The 18408-nt window shown below is 36.2% G+C and overlaps 3 protein-coding genes across 3 annotated transcripts in view; 1 reads left to right on the top strand and 2 right to left on the bottom strand.

The window, feature by feature from the left end:
• LOC113091335 (connector enhancer of kinase suppressor of ras 2) overlaps positions 1-4665 on the bottom strand; it is a 40875-nt gene extending 36210 nt beyond the window's left edge. Inside the window, exon 1 of the mRNA XM_026256780.1 lies at positions 3808-4665. Within this exon, the coding sequence (XP_026112565.1) occupies positions 3808-3871 (64 nt within the window). The 5' untranslated portion in view covers positions 3872-4665. The remainder of the gene's footprint in view (positions 1-3807) is intronic.
• A 5182-nt stretch (positions 4666-9847) lies between these two features.
• On the bottom strand, positions 9848-13782 carry LOC113091429 (uncharacterized protein CXorf21-like). Its single transcript, XM_026256953.1, has 3 exons — positions 13518-13782; positions 11854-12021; positions 9848-10658 (listed from the first exon to the last, which is right to left on the bottom strand). Exons 1-3 carry the CDS (start codon positions 13627-13629, stop codon positions 10024-10026), a joined length of 915 nt encoding a protein of 304 aa, XP_026112738.1. The 5' UTR covers positions 13630-13782; the 3' UTR covers positions 9848-10023.
• Positions 13783-14423: 641 nt separating this feature from the next.
• Positions 14424-17662, top strand: LOC113091318 (non-histone chromosomal protein HMG-14A). Its single transcript, XM_026256753.1, has 6 exons — positions 14424-14601; positions 15465-15491; positions 15827-15856; positions 16191-16238; positions 16352-16453; positions 16784-17662. Exons 1-6 carry the CDS (start codon positions 14587-14589, stop codon positions 16841-16843), a joined length of 282 nt encoding a protein of 93 aa, XP_026112538.1. The 5' UTR covers positions 14424-14586; the 3' UTR covers positions 16844-17662.
• Positions 17663-18408: the final 746 nt, after the last annotated feature.

Below are 18408 nucleotides of genomic sequence, written 5' to 3'. Positions count from 1 at the left end.
CAGTTTTACATCATCCACAAAACTTTTGCTGACAAATAAATGGATGTTTCTGTGCAGGTGACACAGAGAGAAATACACATTGTTCGTTTACATATACTACTGATATGTAACAACACAAAGTGGGTTAAAAATCTGACCAAGGCACTGGTGTATTGTCATGTAACCCTAAAATATACAGAGATAGCAACCAGCTGAATAGGTTTGCAAATGAAATGCTTAGGTCTCTGGAAATGTTTTATTAGATGAAACAATTGCGCCACTAGGGCTTATGGAGTGTGCACTTATTTTGTTAAAAGAACAATGGAGATAAATGATCTGATAAGCGACAGGAGGGTAGCAGTAACGATGAACACTAGGAAGAACCACTGCAAACAAACTCCAAATAGTACAATAGTATTGACATTGTTTCTTCTGGCTGCCATTTCTTAACTACAACTGATATGTAATGCAACTATAAGGAATTAACTCAAAAAAACTAAAAAAACAAAACTGCTGAACCAAATGAAGAGCTACAATCCTAACTGTCATCTTGGGCTTGAGACCCTGTCATATGTCAACCTTCATGATGATTTCTCAAATGTAAGCTGTAAAGGTCAAAACTGGGCACTCAGCAGAGTTTTATATTACAAGATGTCTGTAATGTTAGAGGAGGCAGATTATCCCTACAGACATCATCAGCACATGTCACATCTCTGCACCAATGCAAGTTTTTTTTATTGTCATTCTGCCAAGGGTAAAAAGAGAAGAATTAAATATACACAAAACAGAAAGATGGCAATGGCAGCAAGCCCAAAAAAGCAAACAATAAATACAATTTAGGAAATAAACAGTAAACAATAGACAGAAAACAGCAAACCAATCACACTGACAGATGTTTGCTTGTGCAGAATCTCAAACAAAATTTGATGCAAAGTTTGAATATAGTAAGCATCAAATACCACCAAACTGACCCTGGACCAGGTGCTCTGAGGTCTGACAAACTCTTTGTCAGCAGTAAATGTGAAAATTATGCACAAGCTGCTATTTTACAGTTGCACATGAGACAGTGAACCGAGTTCCTGAAAATGGAAATGGTCCTGCACAACTGGCCATGAAACCTAGTTCTTTAAAAAACACTGCTTTTCAGCTGTATCCTATAATTAATCTATTTTATTTTAGTTGTGAATGTAATATTGAAGTCTGTCAAGAAGTATCTTTCTGTTGAGATATCCTCATAGGCTTGCATGCAAAAACAAATGCAGACAGATTCAGATTCTTATGAGCCAGTTCTTTTCTAAGAATAAAAGACATACAGCAGGATCAGGGTAGTCTGATTCATGAATAATTGTCTCTTATAAACTCTTATAAATTGTCTCTTTTCAGTGAATCAAAATCATACAGTGCGACCAAGGTAATCCGATTCACAAACAAATGAATCTTAATGAGCTGATACTCTTTTATGAATCAAAAAACAATAAGGGTGATAAGGGTAATCTGATTTCCAAATTTCCAAACCCTTTTCGGCTGCTTCAATTTCAAAAAATTGTTTAAAAAAAAACAAGTTTGATGGGTTTGAATGAATCTTGATGAGCCCTTTGCTGAACTTCGACACTGATAGATTCTGTACGAAACTAATTCATTGATTATATGAACTTACATGGCAATAATACCAGTGACAGAAAAGAAAGGGAAAAACTGATCAGCTATCTATGAGGGCCCTTTTGCCTATTTTCAGAGGCCTGAAAGACATATAATGGGCTTTGGTCTACATGCATCTACAAAAGAATTTCATTACATGGTTTTTAACATAAAGATCGCAACCATTATTGATTCTCCTGTGTACACTTGTCCATTATTAGATTGGTGGCAAAGGCTATCTGACCTATGAAATGCTCATTGGGTGGAGATTATGAGCAGCTGAATGTCATGTGCACTAATGCCCTTAAACTTCACTTCAAATTACGTCAGATCTCTGTCTCTCCAACACAGCTGCTCCATTATGTTCTACTTATAGCATCTGTGTTTCATCCATCAGTGTGTCTTTACATGTCATCAGAAGAAGAGCGTGTATTTGATGGAAAAGGATTTCCAATCAGATACCAATTATTATGTGGAGCTTTTTTAAAATGTACTTATTGTTTCTCAAGAAATGACATCCACATCCCTGAGCTATAAGTGCATGATGAAACCCACATGGTCTGCCTTCAATTATCTGCAAACAGCATTCAGATACTCTCTCTTGCTTTCTTCTGTTGTGTGTGTATGGGGTATAGCGGGGTTTGTAAAGTTGTTTTTTAACTTTTTTCCATATAACTATATCTATTTTTATGTTCATAGTAGCCTATATCATCTTTCAATTATTAATAAGTATAACTGTGTATTTTCAATTCCTCAATTATTAAACAACATTATTTATTATTTTGTTAATATCTGTTTAAATAGTTAATAGTATATACCCCAGTTTTCCTAGTACTAACAAAACAGGACAGTAGTGCATTTTTTTATTATTCCAATTAATCCTAGTAATATCTTACTGCTATAAAGTATAAAAATATAAAGTAGCTATTACTATAATGTAGCCATGTCAATAAGTCATTGGATATACACGTAAGCAGCTGTAACTAGAAGATGAGAAATGTTACAATTAGGATAGAAACAATAGTCTCAAAAATAAGTACAGGTAAAGCTGAAATAGAACTAATAATAACTTTTAAGATTCTTTTATTTTAGGAAAAAATAAGTAGGTCAACTAGTACATACAAATATTTTCCAGTTGTAAATAAAACAAAGATTATTGGAGTATGTTTTCTACTTGCTACTTTAAATTTTCAATTTGAATTATTTGTGTTAGTTGCCGTTTCTTTGTAATTGTTTGTTAAGTTCACTATCAATTTCTGAGTATAAATTGACTCTATGCCATTTTTGTGTGTGTGTGTGTGTGTGTGTAATGAATAAAACATAAATATGTAGCAGTAACAGAATTCAAGCAAGAAATTTGCAATCTGTTACTATTAATGATGGGATAGTTACTTGTGCAAGTCACTCGAAGCAAAGAAATACACACTAGTATGTACTGAGACAACGTTAATATATAGTCACTGTAGGAAGCATAGGAATTTAAACAACTGGTAGTAAAACTCACAAAGATTCTAATGGATTACCTACAGTAAATAAACCCATGTACTAATATAAATACTAATACTAGTTATTTTAAAGGAATATATGTTTGCAATGTGGGACTGTCAATGCTCAGATGGTTTCCACAAATACCGTCATCCCTCTTCTAGTACCTTGATTACGCGCATCCGCAGCGCAGCAGAGCTCGCGACGGCCTGGTTCTGTCCATGGTGCTAGTTATCATTGCGCGAGAGGGAGATTTATTCACTGAGGCTGGAAGCAGCCTCTCTGTTTCTCTCTCACTGTTACTATCTGTGTTTGCAGATATGCAAGTGTTAGTTTAAGCACTGTATGAAAACGCCACGTCGTCCTTTATGTCATAACAACCTTTTTTTCTTTTTGCTAATCTATTTGCAAAATACGCGAGCACGCGCGTGCACACAGACACACATACACATCACATCACGCATCCCCAGACCACACGCACACCCCCTCTTGCGCGACGCGTGTAGCGCTGTGCGGATCACACAAACCATGGTGCGCCGAGCAGAGGCGCAAAATGGCACACAAGCGCGATCAATACCTCACTGCACGGCACAAGCAGAGCCGCACGAAGCCCGCATGCAGTCCAGGCGCTCTTCCCGCTCACCGATTCCTCTCCCAACGGCTATAGGTCATGCAGAGACACTGCGGGAGAACATTTTTTCTTACCTTTCATCCAGTCCAGCACCTGCTTTGGGGACCATTTGCTGATGGGTTCCATGACCAGCGCCATGGCTGGTGTGCGTTGATTTCCCGGCAGAATTGTGTTTGGAGCGCGGGGACCATCCGAGCACAGAGAAACAGAACAGTACCGCCGTTAGATCACAGGGGCACATGTGATTCCGTTACACTGACGGCAGCGCGCGCGCGGCAGGAGCCTAGCTGTTGGATACATCCTCGCGGACGACTGCGACGGAGAGAGATCCACGCGCGCGACTGTACCCCGCCCCCCCTCCAGCGCTCTCTCGCGCTCTCTCTCGCTCTCTCTCTCTGTCTCTCGCTCCAAAGTGTGCACCTGCTTCTCCAGTCTACCGAGTGGAGATGCAGGGGAAAAATGTGTCTCTCTCCCCCTCCCTTCCGCGTTCGAAACGCTGCAGTATCACATGGGTCAGCGGTTCCGTGAGCGTGGGGATTGTTCGGTGACACTACCGATAAACGCTGAACAGCTCCACTGGGTCCGATACTGAGCGCGAGAACCAACCGAGGGTCATGCAAATGACTATTTCAAATGCTCTCTCTCTCTGGTTTGGACCGTTTCGGGTCTACACGAGATCGCTCCCCTGTCCGCGTCTGGAAAATTTCTACGCGCCCGTTCGCTTACGTCACCCAAGCCCAATATGACTCGAATAGCAAAAGTCGGAGTGTGCGCCTGGTGAACCAATAGCTGCGCAGCAGAGTGAGGTAACCGCAACCGACTGATCAGGGAAACCGGGTCACCCGAACAAATAGACAGAGAACACAAGTTTGTGCTGCTGATCGGAAAGGTGCAGAAAGAGAAATCAGATTGGGGGTTCTAGGGCTCTGGTTATGTGGCGGTAACAAATAAGGACGTCCGAGATTATAGAATGAGCAACTCTTATAATAATAATAATAATAATAATAAAGGAAATGGTCACGTATACGATCTAAAATGGTACAATCTTTGTGTTCATAATGGTTTTATATACTTTTCTCTAAAATATTAATTAAATGACTAATCAAGGGATGCAAACAAATGAAAAGTAGTATATATTTCTTGCACTGAATGTACTTGAATGCACGTGACTTTAACATGCATTAAATAAATTAACCTCTTAAGTGCTATCGGCCCACCAGTTGGCTCTCTATTATTATTATTTTTTTCTCGGTCACATACTTAAAACCCTTAAAATTCGTCCTGTGAAAACCATTTTGAAATCGGACATTGCGATACAGTAGAAATGGTACTTTAATGTCTTTTGGCAGTCTCCTTCACCTTAGTGGGTGGAGTCAGGTATCATGTTACAAAATGTGTTATGGTCTTTTATAATCAAAACTTTTTATAATCTTGACAAAATACATATGGTCAGATAGTTTTGAGTCTCAAGATTCCATATTTTGTGATAGAAGTAATATTGACAGAATTTTTTAGATATTTGTGACAGAAAAATGCATTTTAAAAACTCAGTGGAGTTTTGATGGCACCCGGTGGCTGTTTGTGGTATAACGCCCTACATAAAATCTCTCAGGAACCTTAATTTTTTAAATATCAACTTCAAATTTGGAACATAATTTATTAAGACATAAGGTTTTCATTTTATAGTAATTTTGCATTCAAAAATATTTAGAAAAATATGTTTTAATATAAATAATATAAAAATGGTACAGTGCATTTCTTTACAGTACATTTTAACTTTTTTACCTTTTTGATACTTTAATATTTTTTGATTATTCTGACTGCAATAATCTGCAGATTGTTTTTTTTTTTTAAAAAAAGAGTCCAACCTTAGGACTGTATTCCAAAGCATCCATGAATTATATAAATTTAAGTTTTAATAGTGCACTTTCACGTCTATATTCAAAAAAGGGAGTGGCGCTGAAAGGGTTAAACTTTTAAAAACTGCTTTGAAACTAGATTGTGGAAAGCACTATACAAATATGAATTAAATTAAGGATTGTTTTAAGAAAATATTTGGTAGCACTTTATTTTACAGTCCTGTTCCTCATGTACATACTATGTACTTATTATAGTAATAACAATAACTATGTAATAACTAGGTAGTAACCCTGAACCTACCCCTAAACCTAACCCTACCCCATGTAGTTACCTTGTATTACCAGAACTTTCTTAGATAAATACACTGTAAGTATACTATAAGTACATGTTAGTACACGTACTGTAAAATAAAGTGCAACCAAATATTTTTATGGTTATGATAGATAGATAGCTAGATAGATAGATAGCTAGATAGATAGATAGATAGATAGATAGATAGATAGATAGATAGATAGATAGATAGATAGATAGATAGATAGATAGATAGATAGATAGATAGATAGATAGATAGGGTTATTTGTCTATAAATTGCTTTTATTTTACATTCATTTCATTTATTTATTTATTTTGAAACTCAACAGAAATGGCCATCACATCATTAACCCATGCATTTACATTCCCATTTCATGCCACAGCACATCAAAATATGTAAAGGAACTAGATTACATGTTATTCTAGCCTGGGCAGTTTCCAGGACTAGTGGAGAGAGAGAAAGAGAGAAAGTGCTCCATCTGGTATTATGGTTTGCCACATGGTGCCAGGCTAACGAGCCCGTTTAGATGCCCACAGAGTGTGAAGTAGCCATGTTGGCACAGAACAGATTAACTCACTCACACACACACACACACACACACACACACACACACACATTTAAAGATCACAGTTAACAGTTAATCCTGTTAGTGATGCTGTGAGTTTGTGCCAGGATATCAGCATGCACTCAAACACATGTACTCTGCACGCAAACAAACAGACATTATTTTTCATTAAATGATGTTGGTATCTCCCTAAATGTGATGCCAGAGTGACGTCAAATCAGTAGGCTATGTCTGCACGTTCATGGCAGTAAAGGTTTTATTTCTACTATCCATTACTACATTAAAATGGAAAGCTTAATATAGTATATTGGAGGCAATGCACTTATTTTAGCTGTAAACATCTATGTAATATACAAATTTAGTTCTCACACAGCGGTGAAGGACAATGTCATGGACCAGGGGTTCTTGGAGGGCCGCAGTTCTTGGAGTGCATGATTAGCTGTATCGGGTGTGTTTAATTGGGATTGGAGCTAAACTCTACAGTCCTGTGGACTTCCATAAATTTATTTTGACACCCCTGTCATGGACTACAGGCGCTGGTCATATAATTAGAATATCATCAAAAAGTTGATTTATTTTATTTCTAATTCCATTCAAAAAGTGAAAAGTATATATATTATATTCATTCATTACACACATTACACACAGATGAAACTTCTAAATTATCTAAGCTAACAGAGTGTGTTAAAAATGTAAAAGATTGGATGACAAATACTTTTCTCTTATTAAATTCGGATAAGACAGAGATATTAATTATTTGACCAAAAAACACTACACAGAATCTTGTAGATTACATTTTTCAACTAGACGGATGTACTGTTACTTTCTCTACAGTCAAAAATCTGGGTGTTATTTTAGACAGCAACTTGTCTTTTGAAAATCATATTTCCCATGTTACAAAAACTGCATTCTTCCATCTTAGAAACATAGCCAAGCTACGAAACATGTTATCTGTTTCTGATGCAGAAAAGCTAGTTCATGCATTCATGACCTCTAGACTGGAGTATTGTAATGCACTTCTAGGTGGTTGTCCTGCTTCTTCAGTAAACAAGCTACAGGTAGTCCAAAATGCAGCAGCTAGAGTCCTTACCATGTCAAGAAAATATGATCATATTACCCCAATTTTACAGTCTCTGCACTGTCTACCTATTAAGTTCCGTATCTGTTACAAATTATTATTACTTACTTAAATGGTTTAGCTCCTGCGTACCTAACTAGCCTTCTACCACGCTACAACCCATCACGCACCCTAAGGTCACAAAACGCTGGACTTTTGGTAGTTCCTAGGATAGCAAAGTCCACTAAAGGAGGTAGAGCTTTTTCACATTTGGCTCCCAATGTCTGCAATAGCCTTCCTGATAATGTTTGGGGTTCAGACACACTCTTTCTGTTTAAATCTAGATTAAAAACACATCTCTTTTGCCAAGCATTTGAATAATGCATCTCTTAAATTGTGACTGCAGTTGCATCTGATCAAATGCGCATTCTTATTCTTTAGCTTAGGTTAAACTAATTAATTTTACTTTGTTTGAACAGCAGCTAATGATGTCTCTATTTGTTTCTATGTTTTGGTAACTAGGATTTACACATGCTCCAGTCTGGGTCCAGAACACCTGAGAAGAGATGATGCTGACCCCTCAGAGGACCCCAGATGATGCTAATCCTGAATCAACAAACAGAACTAACAAATATTGCTACAAGTGTGACTGCATCATATAATAATTGCTGTTAATAATGTTCATCGTCTTGCTGACTATGTCTTGTATTATTTTTTTCAGAAAAATCCCGTCAAACGTGCACAAACTGACAGTCACCACTTATAAGCTACCACTAAATATTGTAGAAACTTAATTTTCTGTAAAGTTGCTTTGTAATGACTTGTATTGTAAAAAGCGCTATACAAATAAACTTGAATTGAATTGAACACTGACTGATATATTTCAAATGTTTATTTGTTTTAATTTTGATGTTTATAACTGACAACACCAACTATAATAAATCAATAAATAGACAATAAATCAACTTTTTGAAGGCACAATGTTTCGTCGTGACATTGGTCGCCGTTCCGGAAGCTCCCAGTAGAGGGCGCGAGCATAATATCAGCGTTTGTTCAGCTGTTTGGTGTATTATTCAAAACAATTAAAAGTTACACATTATTGAAACATTACCACAAACGTCTAATGAAAAAGAAAAAGATGCACATATCTGAATTATGGTATCATTTATATAGAACTGAGGACATAAGCTAATATAGTTAAAATTTCATTTCAAACACTACTTTAGTAAAAAGAAAGTAGCAGTCAGCAGCAGGATTGATGGATATAGACATTTGATTGGCTGTTTAGGAGGAAGTGGTAACATTTATAAAGGTCTTTACACAGTATACACATGACAGCGTGACTTTGGTTCCTCTTCTTCCAGAGTACCTTAAGCTACTATTGATGGGTGAGTAAGATATTTAGATATGTTTGTGGGTTTCTGAGTTGTTTGCAATTGGTTTGTCAGCACAATTTGATATTATTTGAGGTTTGGGAAGGATGAATTTAGACAATTATTAATTAAGCTCTGTCAACAAAATCTGGAGCATTATTTGTGGCAGAATTGTCCCTCGTTTAATTTTTTTAACACTTATGTGAATTCAGTAAAAACTAATTATTTGATCTGTGAGATGTGCCAGTTTTTATTGGTGGCTGTATGAATTTTTGGTTATACTAACATAATTCCTGTGGTTTACTGTTTTGTTTTTTGAAAGAAAGAAATAAAATAAAAAAATTAAAGCAAGAATTATAAAAACTGACACTAGGCTAAAGTGATTGAAAATGTTACAAAAGATTTCTATTTCGAATAAATTCTGTTCTTTTGAACTTTCTATTCATCAAATAACCTGAAAAATCCACAAAAAGCATCGCAACTGTTTTCAAAATAGATAATAAATATTTCTTAAGCAGGAAATCTGCATATTAGAATGATTTTTGAATGATAATGTGATGCTGAAGACTACCGAAATGACATCACTGAAATAAAATTATGTGTATATATATAATTTTATATTGTCTACAATAATATACATATAATATATATTAAATGAAAAACAGTTATTTTAAATTGTAGTTATATTTAACAATATTACAGTTTTATTTTATGTTTGATCACATAAATGCAGCCTTCATGGTGAGCATAAGAGACTAAATTTAAAAACAATAAAAATCCTATTGACCCTGATTGACCTTATTGATGGACAGTTATCAAGTATAAAATAAAAATAAAGGTGATATGTCTCATGCTAACACATATATGTATGTAAATCATATAGCTATACTTTTGCCTGGCCTTGCCTTTAATATACTTCATTGGAATTATTTACTGAAATTATCTCTTTTTTTTTTTTTTTTACAAATGTATTTGTTTTTTAAACAAATTCAAACAAAATGCTTTCAGTATTTCATACAAAACATTCTAAGAACAGTTCACTTTAAATATTTGTGTGTTGCTCAAAAGACTCCTGTCTCCTGCCCAACAGAAAACAAATGTTGTGTGTGTTCATGAGATTGGTTACTCAGCTTCTGAGATACGCAGCACAGGTGAGCTGAAATGCGAGGTTGCTGGAGCTGAACAAGTGCTTAAATATTGCACAACATTTTTGGATGAAGAATCCAGCTCTTCTACATGACTGGCTGTCTGTTCTTTGGCTACAGTCAGGCTGGTGGGCACCAGTGCCGGCATGACGTCAGTGCCCAGCAATGATGATCCGTAGCATGCCATGTTTTGCATGTGCTGACAAAACACCTCCAGCATTTGGACTTCCAGATAGCCATTCAACATGGAGTTAGTGAGCCTTCTCTCCCAGCCAAGCCCCTGAATGCTCTCTATGACAAGATACTCCTCATCCTGCTGGGTCGCAGCCTCTGCCTGTTGACCTGGTTCCAGAGAGCTCAAGTCCTGAGATTGCAGCAGTGGCCCGTCATACGGTGGGTTAAGCATGTCTGGGTTATGAGGACTGCAGAGCCCCAGCCGATCACCTGCAAGCCGGAGGTCCGGATAGTCCTTGCAGAAGCTGGGACAGCACAAGGAGCAATGCAGAGACATGCCCATGTGATCCTCCCCACTACAGCTGAGAATGGGCATAGCATTGCTGGGTACAGAGACTCGGCAATGCCCTGGCTTTTCCAGGCCTTCACGCCTACCAACTGACAGGAAGAGAAAATGTGTTAGGCACCACTATAATCAGCCTCATCTTAACAAAATAGACACAAAACAGTGAGGAAATTTGAGGGAAAGCCCAGAGTCCAAAGCAAAGTCCCACTTTGCAGCTCACTTAATTCACTGAATGACTGTTTCAATGTCTCCATACAAATGCCTATTTTGAGCAGTTAACACTCACCTAAATGAGGAAGTACTTGGGAAAGTTTGACAGAATGTTTTTATTTAGTTTGGATTTCTGATACAGTTAACTTGAAGCCTCTTTTGTATTGTCATAGATGTAAGCTAAATTGAACTATTTTCAACAATGCTAAAATAGACTTTGTGAAGAATAGTACATTATTTTGTTATACACTGTTACACAATATTATCACTTAAAGTCAACATGACAATAAAATGTGATTGTCTTTACTTCTATTACAAAGTGTACCTGAATAAAGAGGCTTCTCAAATGATAAAAAAGAGGGTATGATTTTGTCAATTTGAAATTCAATGTTGTCTTTCCAATTGTCACTGGTTGTTTAAAGTTATTGTTGTTGGGAGGGGAAGTTAATATTTTTTTTATTAAACATTACAGGGGCACATGAATCTTAAAAAAAAAATGATGTGCATGGATAAATCATTTGTAATATGCACTGCAATATTTTAAATGCATAGTTCACCCCAAAATAAACATTTGTCATTATTAACTCACCTTCATCTAATTTAAAAACCTGTATACATGTTGTTATATGTTTTGAACGTGTTTTTTGTCCATATAATGAAAGTTATTTTGGACCATAATAATTTACGCTGTATGGGTATATAGCTAACATATTCTTAAAATCGCTTTAAAACATTCTTAAAATTATGATATAATTTTTTATTTTCAGTGAACTATCCATTTAACTTTGTACAACCATGCATATTATAACTGTTCCATATACTACTCAGTTTAACACCTACATATATGTGGCTTTTCAGTCTGTGGGCTAAAATTCTCAGCAGCTTCACACTTCCTTCCTAAAATGTATTTTTACATATACTGACTGTTCCCAGGACCTGGGCCACATTCATAGTCTATAATTAATATTCCTCCATTGTTTAAATAAAATAGCTAGTTTGCTTTACCCAGCATAAAAAAACTCCCAATGCCATCATTCAGATCCATCCAGATTAATCCAAATTACTGTGGTCTCTCACCTCTCACAGTTTGTGGTGTCAGAGGTGATCTGGAAGTGGCGTTTGTAGTGCAGGGGTCAGGACGGGTCATGGGGGTGGGCGAATGTGTGCGAGCGTGTCCATTATGATCTGTGGTGTCTTCTTTGCAGTTCAGAACATGAAGGAAAGCTTCTCCAAGCATGGTAGCCCCTTACACAGACAAGCATAGCTCAAGTTTTAAATTAATGAACATTTTAATACTTTCTCAGTACAAAAACAAAGCATAATCAAACAGAAAATCAAACATAAAATGAAATCAAACTGAAATGAGGAATTGACCAGAACTGAATGACAGTTACCAAGACTTCACACACACACACACACACACACACTGCACATACTGACTGCATTTCCTGGTACATTTGGTATGGTACTTTTGGGTCTCCAAAAAGCTTTTTTGAGCTATTAAGGTAGGAATTGTTTAATATCAAACAGAACTACCGTTAATTATCTCGAATATGTTCTTGATAATGATTTAAGTGGTGTAAATATGGCTGTGTAAGGTTAATGTTAGTACAAAATTTCTTGCCAGATATGTTACTTACCCTGATAAACAGAATATAAAATGACTTGCATCATGTTTAGTGCTATGATATTTTGATTATGCATGCATCTCTTGGATGTCTGATTTGTCTCATGGTTGGTTGGATAAGTTTTAAAAAATCACAAAATAAACTGATAAGGTTAGTTTTAGGGTTTAGTCACTTTACACATGATGATATTTCCCAATTTAAGCAGAACTAAAGCAGAACAAAATACATTTAATTAAAAATGGTCTTCTTTTGAATACTAACATAAGTTTTGTATAAGTTACCTCTGGATATTTAAAGGATTTCAAAAATGGGAAGTTTTAGTTTAAAAGTTAAAAGTTGGCTCTTAGTTAGGCTGTTCTATTGACAACACTGTATAGCCTAAACAGTATGTTGTGTATGTGTTTAATTTTAATTGTAAATTTTGTAAATGTGGAATCCTAATGCAATCTTTGTATTTTTAATGCAATTACCAGGATTGAAATCTGTCCTTAACATCAAGTACCACAATGGAAACAAGTTTTTAACTTCATTATATTATCATTCTGTTTCAATACTTTTCTTTCTAATAAATCAAATCAAACCAAATAAAATCCCTTTATAAATTATTTATATTTGTAGGATTGGCAGAATCTATAAATTAAATGGCAAAACTTAAAGGGATGGTTAAACCAAAATGTAAACCCTGTCATCATTTACTCACCCTCAAGTTGTTCCAAACCTGTATGCATTTCTTTCTTCTGTATGCATTTCTTTCTTCAGTTGATGGTAGTCACTGACTTCCATAGTAGTAGAAGAAAAATACTATAGAAGTCAATGGCTACCATCAACTGCTTGGTTACCAACATTCTTCAGAATATCTTCTTTTGTGCCCAACAGAAGAAAGAAATGCATACAGGTTTGGATAAACTTGAGGGTGAGTAAATTATGACAGAATTTACATGTTTGGGTCAAATTTATCTTTAAGATTTTCATAATGTAAAACATTACTGCAATTTTACTGCTGTAATCAGATCAATCAAATACCCCAAATAAACTTCAAATTCTAGTTAACAAAACACCAGCAGATATTTCTATAGTCACAGCTATCTATTTATATATAAGAAAGAAACTTACCAAACGTTCTAGAATTGGATTCTTTTTGTAGGCCTATGGCTGCAGAAACTGAAATTTCAAGAGTGATACCCAGAAATGTCAAATGTATATTGACTTTGGATAATTCTTTCATCTATCTATCTATCTATCTATCTATCTATCTATCTATCTATCTGTCTGTCTGTCTGTCTATCTATCTATCTATCTATCTATCTATCTATCTATCTATCTATCTACCTATCTATCTATCTATCTGTCGATGGCTGAGATGTTTTCTCTGATCTGGCATCTCTGGTCTGGGTAGCAACAGAGGAAGTAAGCTGTTATATTTCTCTCTCTCTCTCTCTCTCTCTCTCTCTCTCTGTCACACACACACATACACACACACACACAAACACAAACACATGCGGCTTGAATAAAGCAGAAGCAAGAAAAGCTTTGTGGCTTCTCTTCTCTATTACTGATTGCCACATGATTCTACACTTACAGCAAATGATGTTTCATTTTATTTGCACATAAGCATGTTTTTTAGAAAAAGCACATAACTAGAGTAAGCAGATACATCTGTTCATCTTCTTCATAAATACAGTCAGCAATTACTGAACTTCACTGAGGCAGATATGCTGTGGCCATACAGCACATTCAGACATAGTTTTGAAGGAGGGTCTGACTTTATTACTGGGCTATTACCGAGCTGTTCTTCATCACATCAGTGCTATATGGCAGTGCTTTATTTGGTGCAGAACGCGCTCACATCAGTAAACAGCTTTTTAACATGTTAGAAGGGAAATTTTACAGGAAGGTACACCGTTGGATTTGCACCTCAGGATTTCGCGCGTAAAAACACAGCGGAGGTAAGAATCTGCTTCTTCTGTGGCAGACCCAGACGCCCGCTGATTGGACAAGCGGAATATCAGTCACAGAATGGCCCCGCCCCCGCCCTCCCATTCAACCACTGGCTCTAATGTAGCCCTGTGTTTACTACAGAATTAGTGCATAGCGGACGACAGTCTCCTGAACTGTGAACTCCGAATCACAAAAGATAACCTGTTAGTTTTGCATAAAAGAAGAAAAATATCCCAAACTCAACATGCCCAAGAGAAAGGTATGTAGAAAAACCGAGCGCGGCGTACGGCTACACTTTTGCCCTTACTAATCAGTCGTGAAATTAGGAAGCCCTCGAGACAATGTTTTTTAATAAAAATCCAGGCGACTTCTTTAGGATCAGTGGGTATGTAAAAAAATCGTTGTTAATTTTGCCATTTTTTTCCTGCCGGATCGCGGTGTTTTTGTCTATGGTGGTACGTTAAGCAGATGGGTTTTAGTGGAGCAGCGCTGTGCTGAAGCTCAGCTTGATCTCATGCCCGTGGAACCGCAGCCATGCTGCCCTCTCTGTCTCTCCATCTCCAGCACAGCGCGACGCGAAAACCGACGATTATAAGCGCAATCGTGGATCAGTCGCCGTTAAATGGTCATTAAAAAATAGCTAGATAACTCTTATTTTCTGAATTGTGGCAATTTTGCGAAAAGACGGTCTCGTTTTTAAACAATTTTAATGCATTTTCTTTGTTCGCCGTGGAAGAGGGGTGTCATGACGCCTGTTTGCCGCCAGGTGGCAGCGCTGAGGTTGGATCATCGCGCCCCTCCTCCTTATTCAAATGTGTGTAGCCCGTGTAGTGAAATGCCTTGGTGAAAATAATAAATAAAAACAAATCGCCGCACCATTTTGCGCTGATGTCCGCAGACAAATAAGCTTATTCACAGTTACTCTGCTAAAGTCCCTTTAAGTTTTAATAAACGAAAAAAAACATGTTTTTGGCAACCCAAAATGTTGCTCACATATACAAACGTGCAGAACAGCACATCCTAATGTTTCTGCAAGTAGCCTTTTTGTTTTTCCCGCCTTTTATATTAATGAAATGTATAGATCATTTTCTAACTTGTGATATTTGTTTTGCTGATTTGCAGGGAACTGATGGGGAAGTCAAGGAGGAGGTGAGAAAGGAAAATTATAAAATATCTAAAGCAATTTTGGGTTGCATATTCAAGTAATCAAGAGCAGTACATATGCATTACTGTATATATACATTTACATTAATTTATTCAGCAGGAGATTTTATCCAAAATAGAATTTAAAAACAAGAAACGCCTCAAGTATTTAGTCATAAGAGCCAACAGTTTTTGTAGTAGACAGTGCCAAGTTTACTAAGTGTGTTGCTAGGTACACAAACCAGAAATGAAATGAAGAGAAGGAACAATTTACAATACATAACTGTTCTCTCCGACATGTTCTTAAATAATAAAAACATTTTTATTTCTTCCTCTTGTAGCCTCAGAGAAGGTCTGCTAGATTATCGGCGGTAAGTTCTTTTCTTTTTAAAGATATTTTTAATGTTAACATTCTATAATTTAAAAAACAAAAGACTTGAGGAACTTTAAATATAGTCTTGGAAATTGTTCTTAGCAGTTTTTGTAATAATTGACAATTTAATTCCTACAACCAACACTTTCAACCTACTACTTATAGTAGTACTACTCCAGCATAATTTTGCCAGTCATTTAAGGTGATGTGTAGAATTCAGGATATTCTATGTATTATGAGAACTATTTACTTGAACAAGTTTATAGTTCAGATATACTTGTATATATCAAAAAGTAAGTTTGTGAATGAATCATGTTTTCATTTCCCTTCAGAAACCAACACCTCCAAAACCTGAACCCAAACCGAAAAAAACTCCCAAGGTATTTACACTTTTTAAAAACATTTTTGCACTGATGCTCATGTGCCACTTGTCTCCATGGGTTAGTTTGTATCTTGTATGTATAGCTCTATCTTCATTCTTTTGCTTTGACAGAAAGAGAAGGAAGTGAATGATAAAAAGGAAGAAAAGAAAGCAAAGGCTGAGGAATCCAAGGAGGAAAACCAATCAGAAAATGGGGAGACTAAGACTAATGAGGTATGTATGTATATATACACAACAGTCTACCTCAAATCAGTGTCTATCATACATAAGCACACTTTATTGGTCCCACGTTGGACACAATAAATTATATTGTATTGAGTTTCCTTTCCTAACATGAGCAATAAACACATTTCTTTCTGCTTTTTAATATTTTTGAATAACATTGCAAGAGTAACATAGTTAAATTAGTTAATTAAAAAGACATTGATAGCTTAAACTAAGGAGAATTTTTTTAACTTTACCTCCTCTGTGTTTAAAGAAATATTCTAATCCGTGCCGAGGCAGTCCTGCTTGATTCCTCTTCTTCTTCTTTTTTTAAAACAGGTTGAAAAAACTCCCGACGAGGCAGCGGAGCCAGAGAAGGAGAACCCGAAGACAGAGTAGCACCACATCTGTACATCCATCTGTCCATCCGTCCATCCTTTCCCTTTCCCCCCCTTTCCTTTCTTTTATCTTCCTCTCTCTCTCCCAGTTCTCTCAGCAACCTCCTCTCTGCCCATCACCACCAGAGGAATATTTTTATCAGCGAATTTGTAAATACTGGTTCAGGTTTTTAGCACAAAAACAAAGCTGACTAAAACGAGTCTTGTGTTCGGCCGCAGCTGTATCAGGTGTCTACAACACGAGATGTGTGAAAAAGGCGGCATCTTTAATTAATTAAGTTGATTTTATATTTTTATTTCATCTTTTTTTTTTTTTAAGCGGATGGTCTGTAGCTTGGTTTCGGAGTGGGAGGTGGGAGGAGGCTCTCAGTTTGTATGTCCGTTAGTGCTCGTGATGTTGCTCCGGAGTCTGTGATGTTTATGTATGGGGGTTGTTTTATTTTTCTTTTAAACATAATTGATTGTCTTTAAGAAAGAGAAATGAGTTCAACAAATATAGAAGAAAAGAGAGAAAACGATTAAAGACAAACTGTGTACATTCCAGGTTCAGCATTAGATGGCGACTCCTGGCTTTTTAAGAATCATACCACCTTTGCAGTTTGTTGAAACGGATAACTGGGCTTTGTTAGGAGCCCAGAAAAACCCTTCTGTTGTTATAGAGGACTTTTTTGAAAATACAAGATTCAAAGAAAAAGAATTTAAAGCGATTTTTGGAATTTTTTTAACACTGAAAAATTCATCTGTGAAAAAGTACTTGGTGTCCCCTATAATGCTCTCGGTCTCACTCAATAAAAATCCATCATTGGAGTTTTCCTCAAAATGTCTGCTGTGGTCTTTTACACTGAGTAGTCCTATATATTATTTACAGGGTATACTTGTTTCTGTGCATATATTATTCCTAATCATTCTGTTTTAAGCGGTTGGTGCAATAATGTAACTCATAGTGGATTTTGGTAATGGCTCAACTGATATTCATAATTAAAATTTGCTTTGTGCTCTTAAAGTTATTGTATATACTATGAAAAAACAAAATACCAAATTCTTCTGCTATTGGGCGTTTTCCTGAGCTAAGATGTCCTTTGGAATCATTTATACTCGTAGTGTAATCGAATGAAGATGAAACCTTACTTCTCAGATTTTAAATGATTGATTTTGTAACTATTTTCTATCAATGAAATTTATTAAGACTAAATAGGCCTGCAAATTTGCTTGGATGATAAGTGGCTTTCAGTAATTGGAACATAAATTAAAGGACGGGCCCTTTGTTAATTTCTATGTTTTCCCCTCTGCAATTTTATTGATGTATCTTTCTTTCTTATTTATTTGCACTTATGATTGCCATTGTAAATCCATATTTAGTTTATCATATTCAGTTTAAAAAAGGCTCTTAGATAAACTGGATAGAAAGCACAGAAGGATTCAGAGAAAACAACAATCATCAGGTAAACACTTTGTGGCTTCAGAAAAAGCTTTTTTGAAGTGTTAGAAGTGAGAAAGTCTCTCTGTCATTAAAACTGCACATGAACGCATTCTGACCCTTGTTGCGTCTGTGGTTGATGAATGAAT

Source organism: Carassius auratus, unplaced genomic scaffold, assembly GCF_003368295.1.
Source record: "Carassius auratus strain Wakin unplaced genomic scaffold, ASM336829v1 scaf_tig00214183_4049273_7079891, whole genome shotgun sequence".
In the NCBI taxonomy this organism is placed as follows: domain Eukaryota; kingdom Metazoa; phylum Chordata; class Actinopteri; order Cypriniformes; family Cyprinidae; genus Carassius; species Carassius auratus.
The sequence above is the reverse complement of the archived record's forward strand: the minus strand, read 5'-3'. Positions and strand labels throughout refer to the sequence as shown.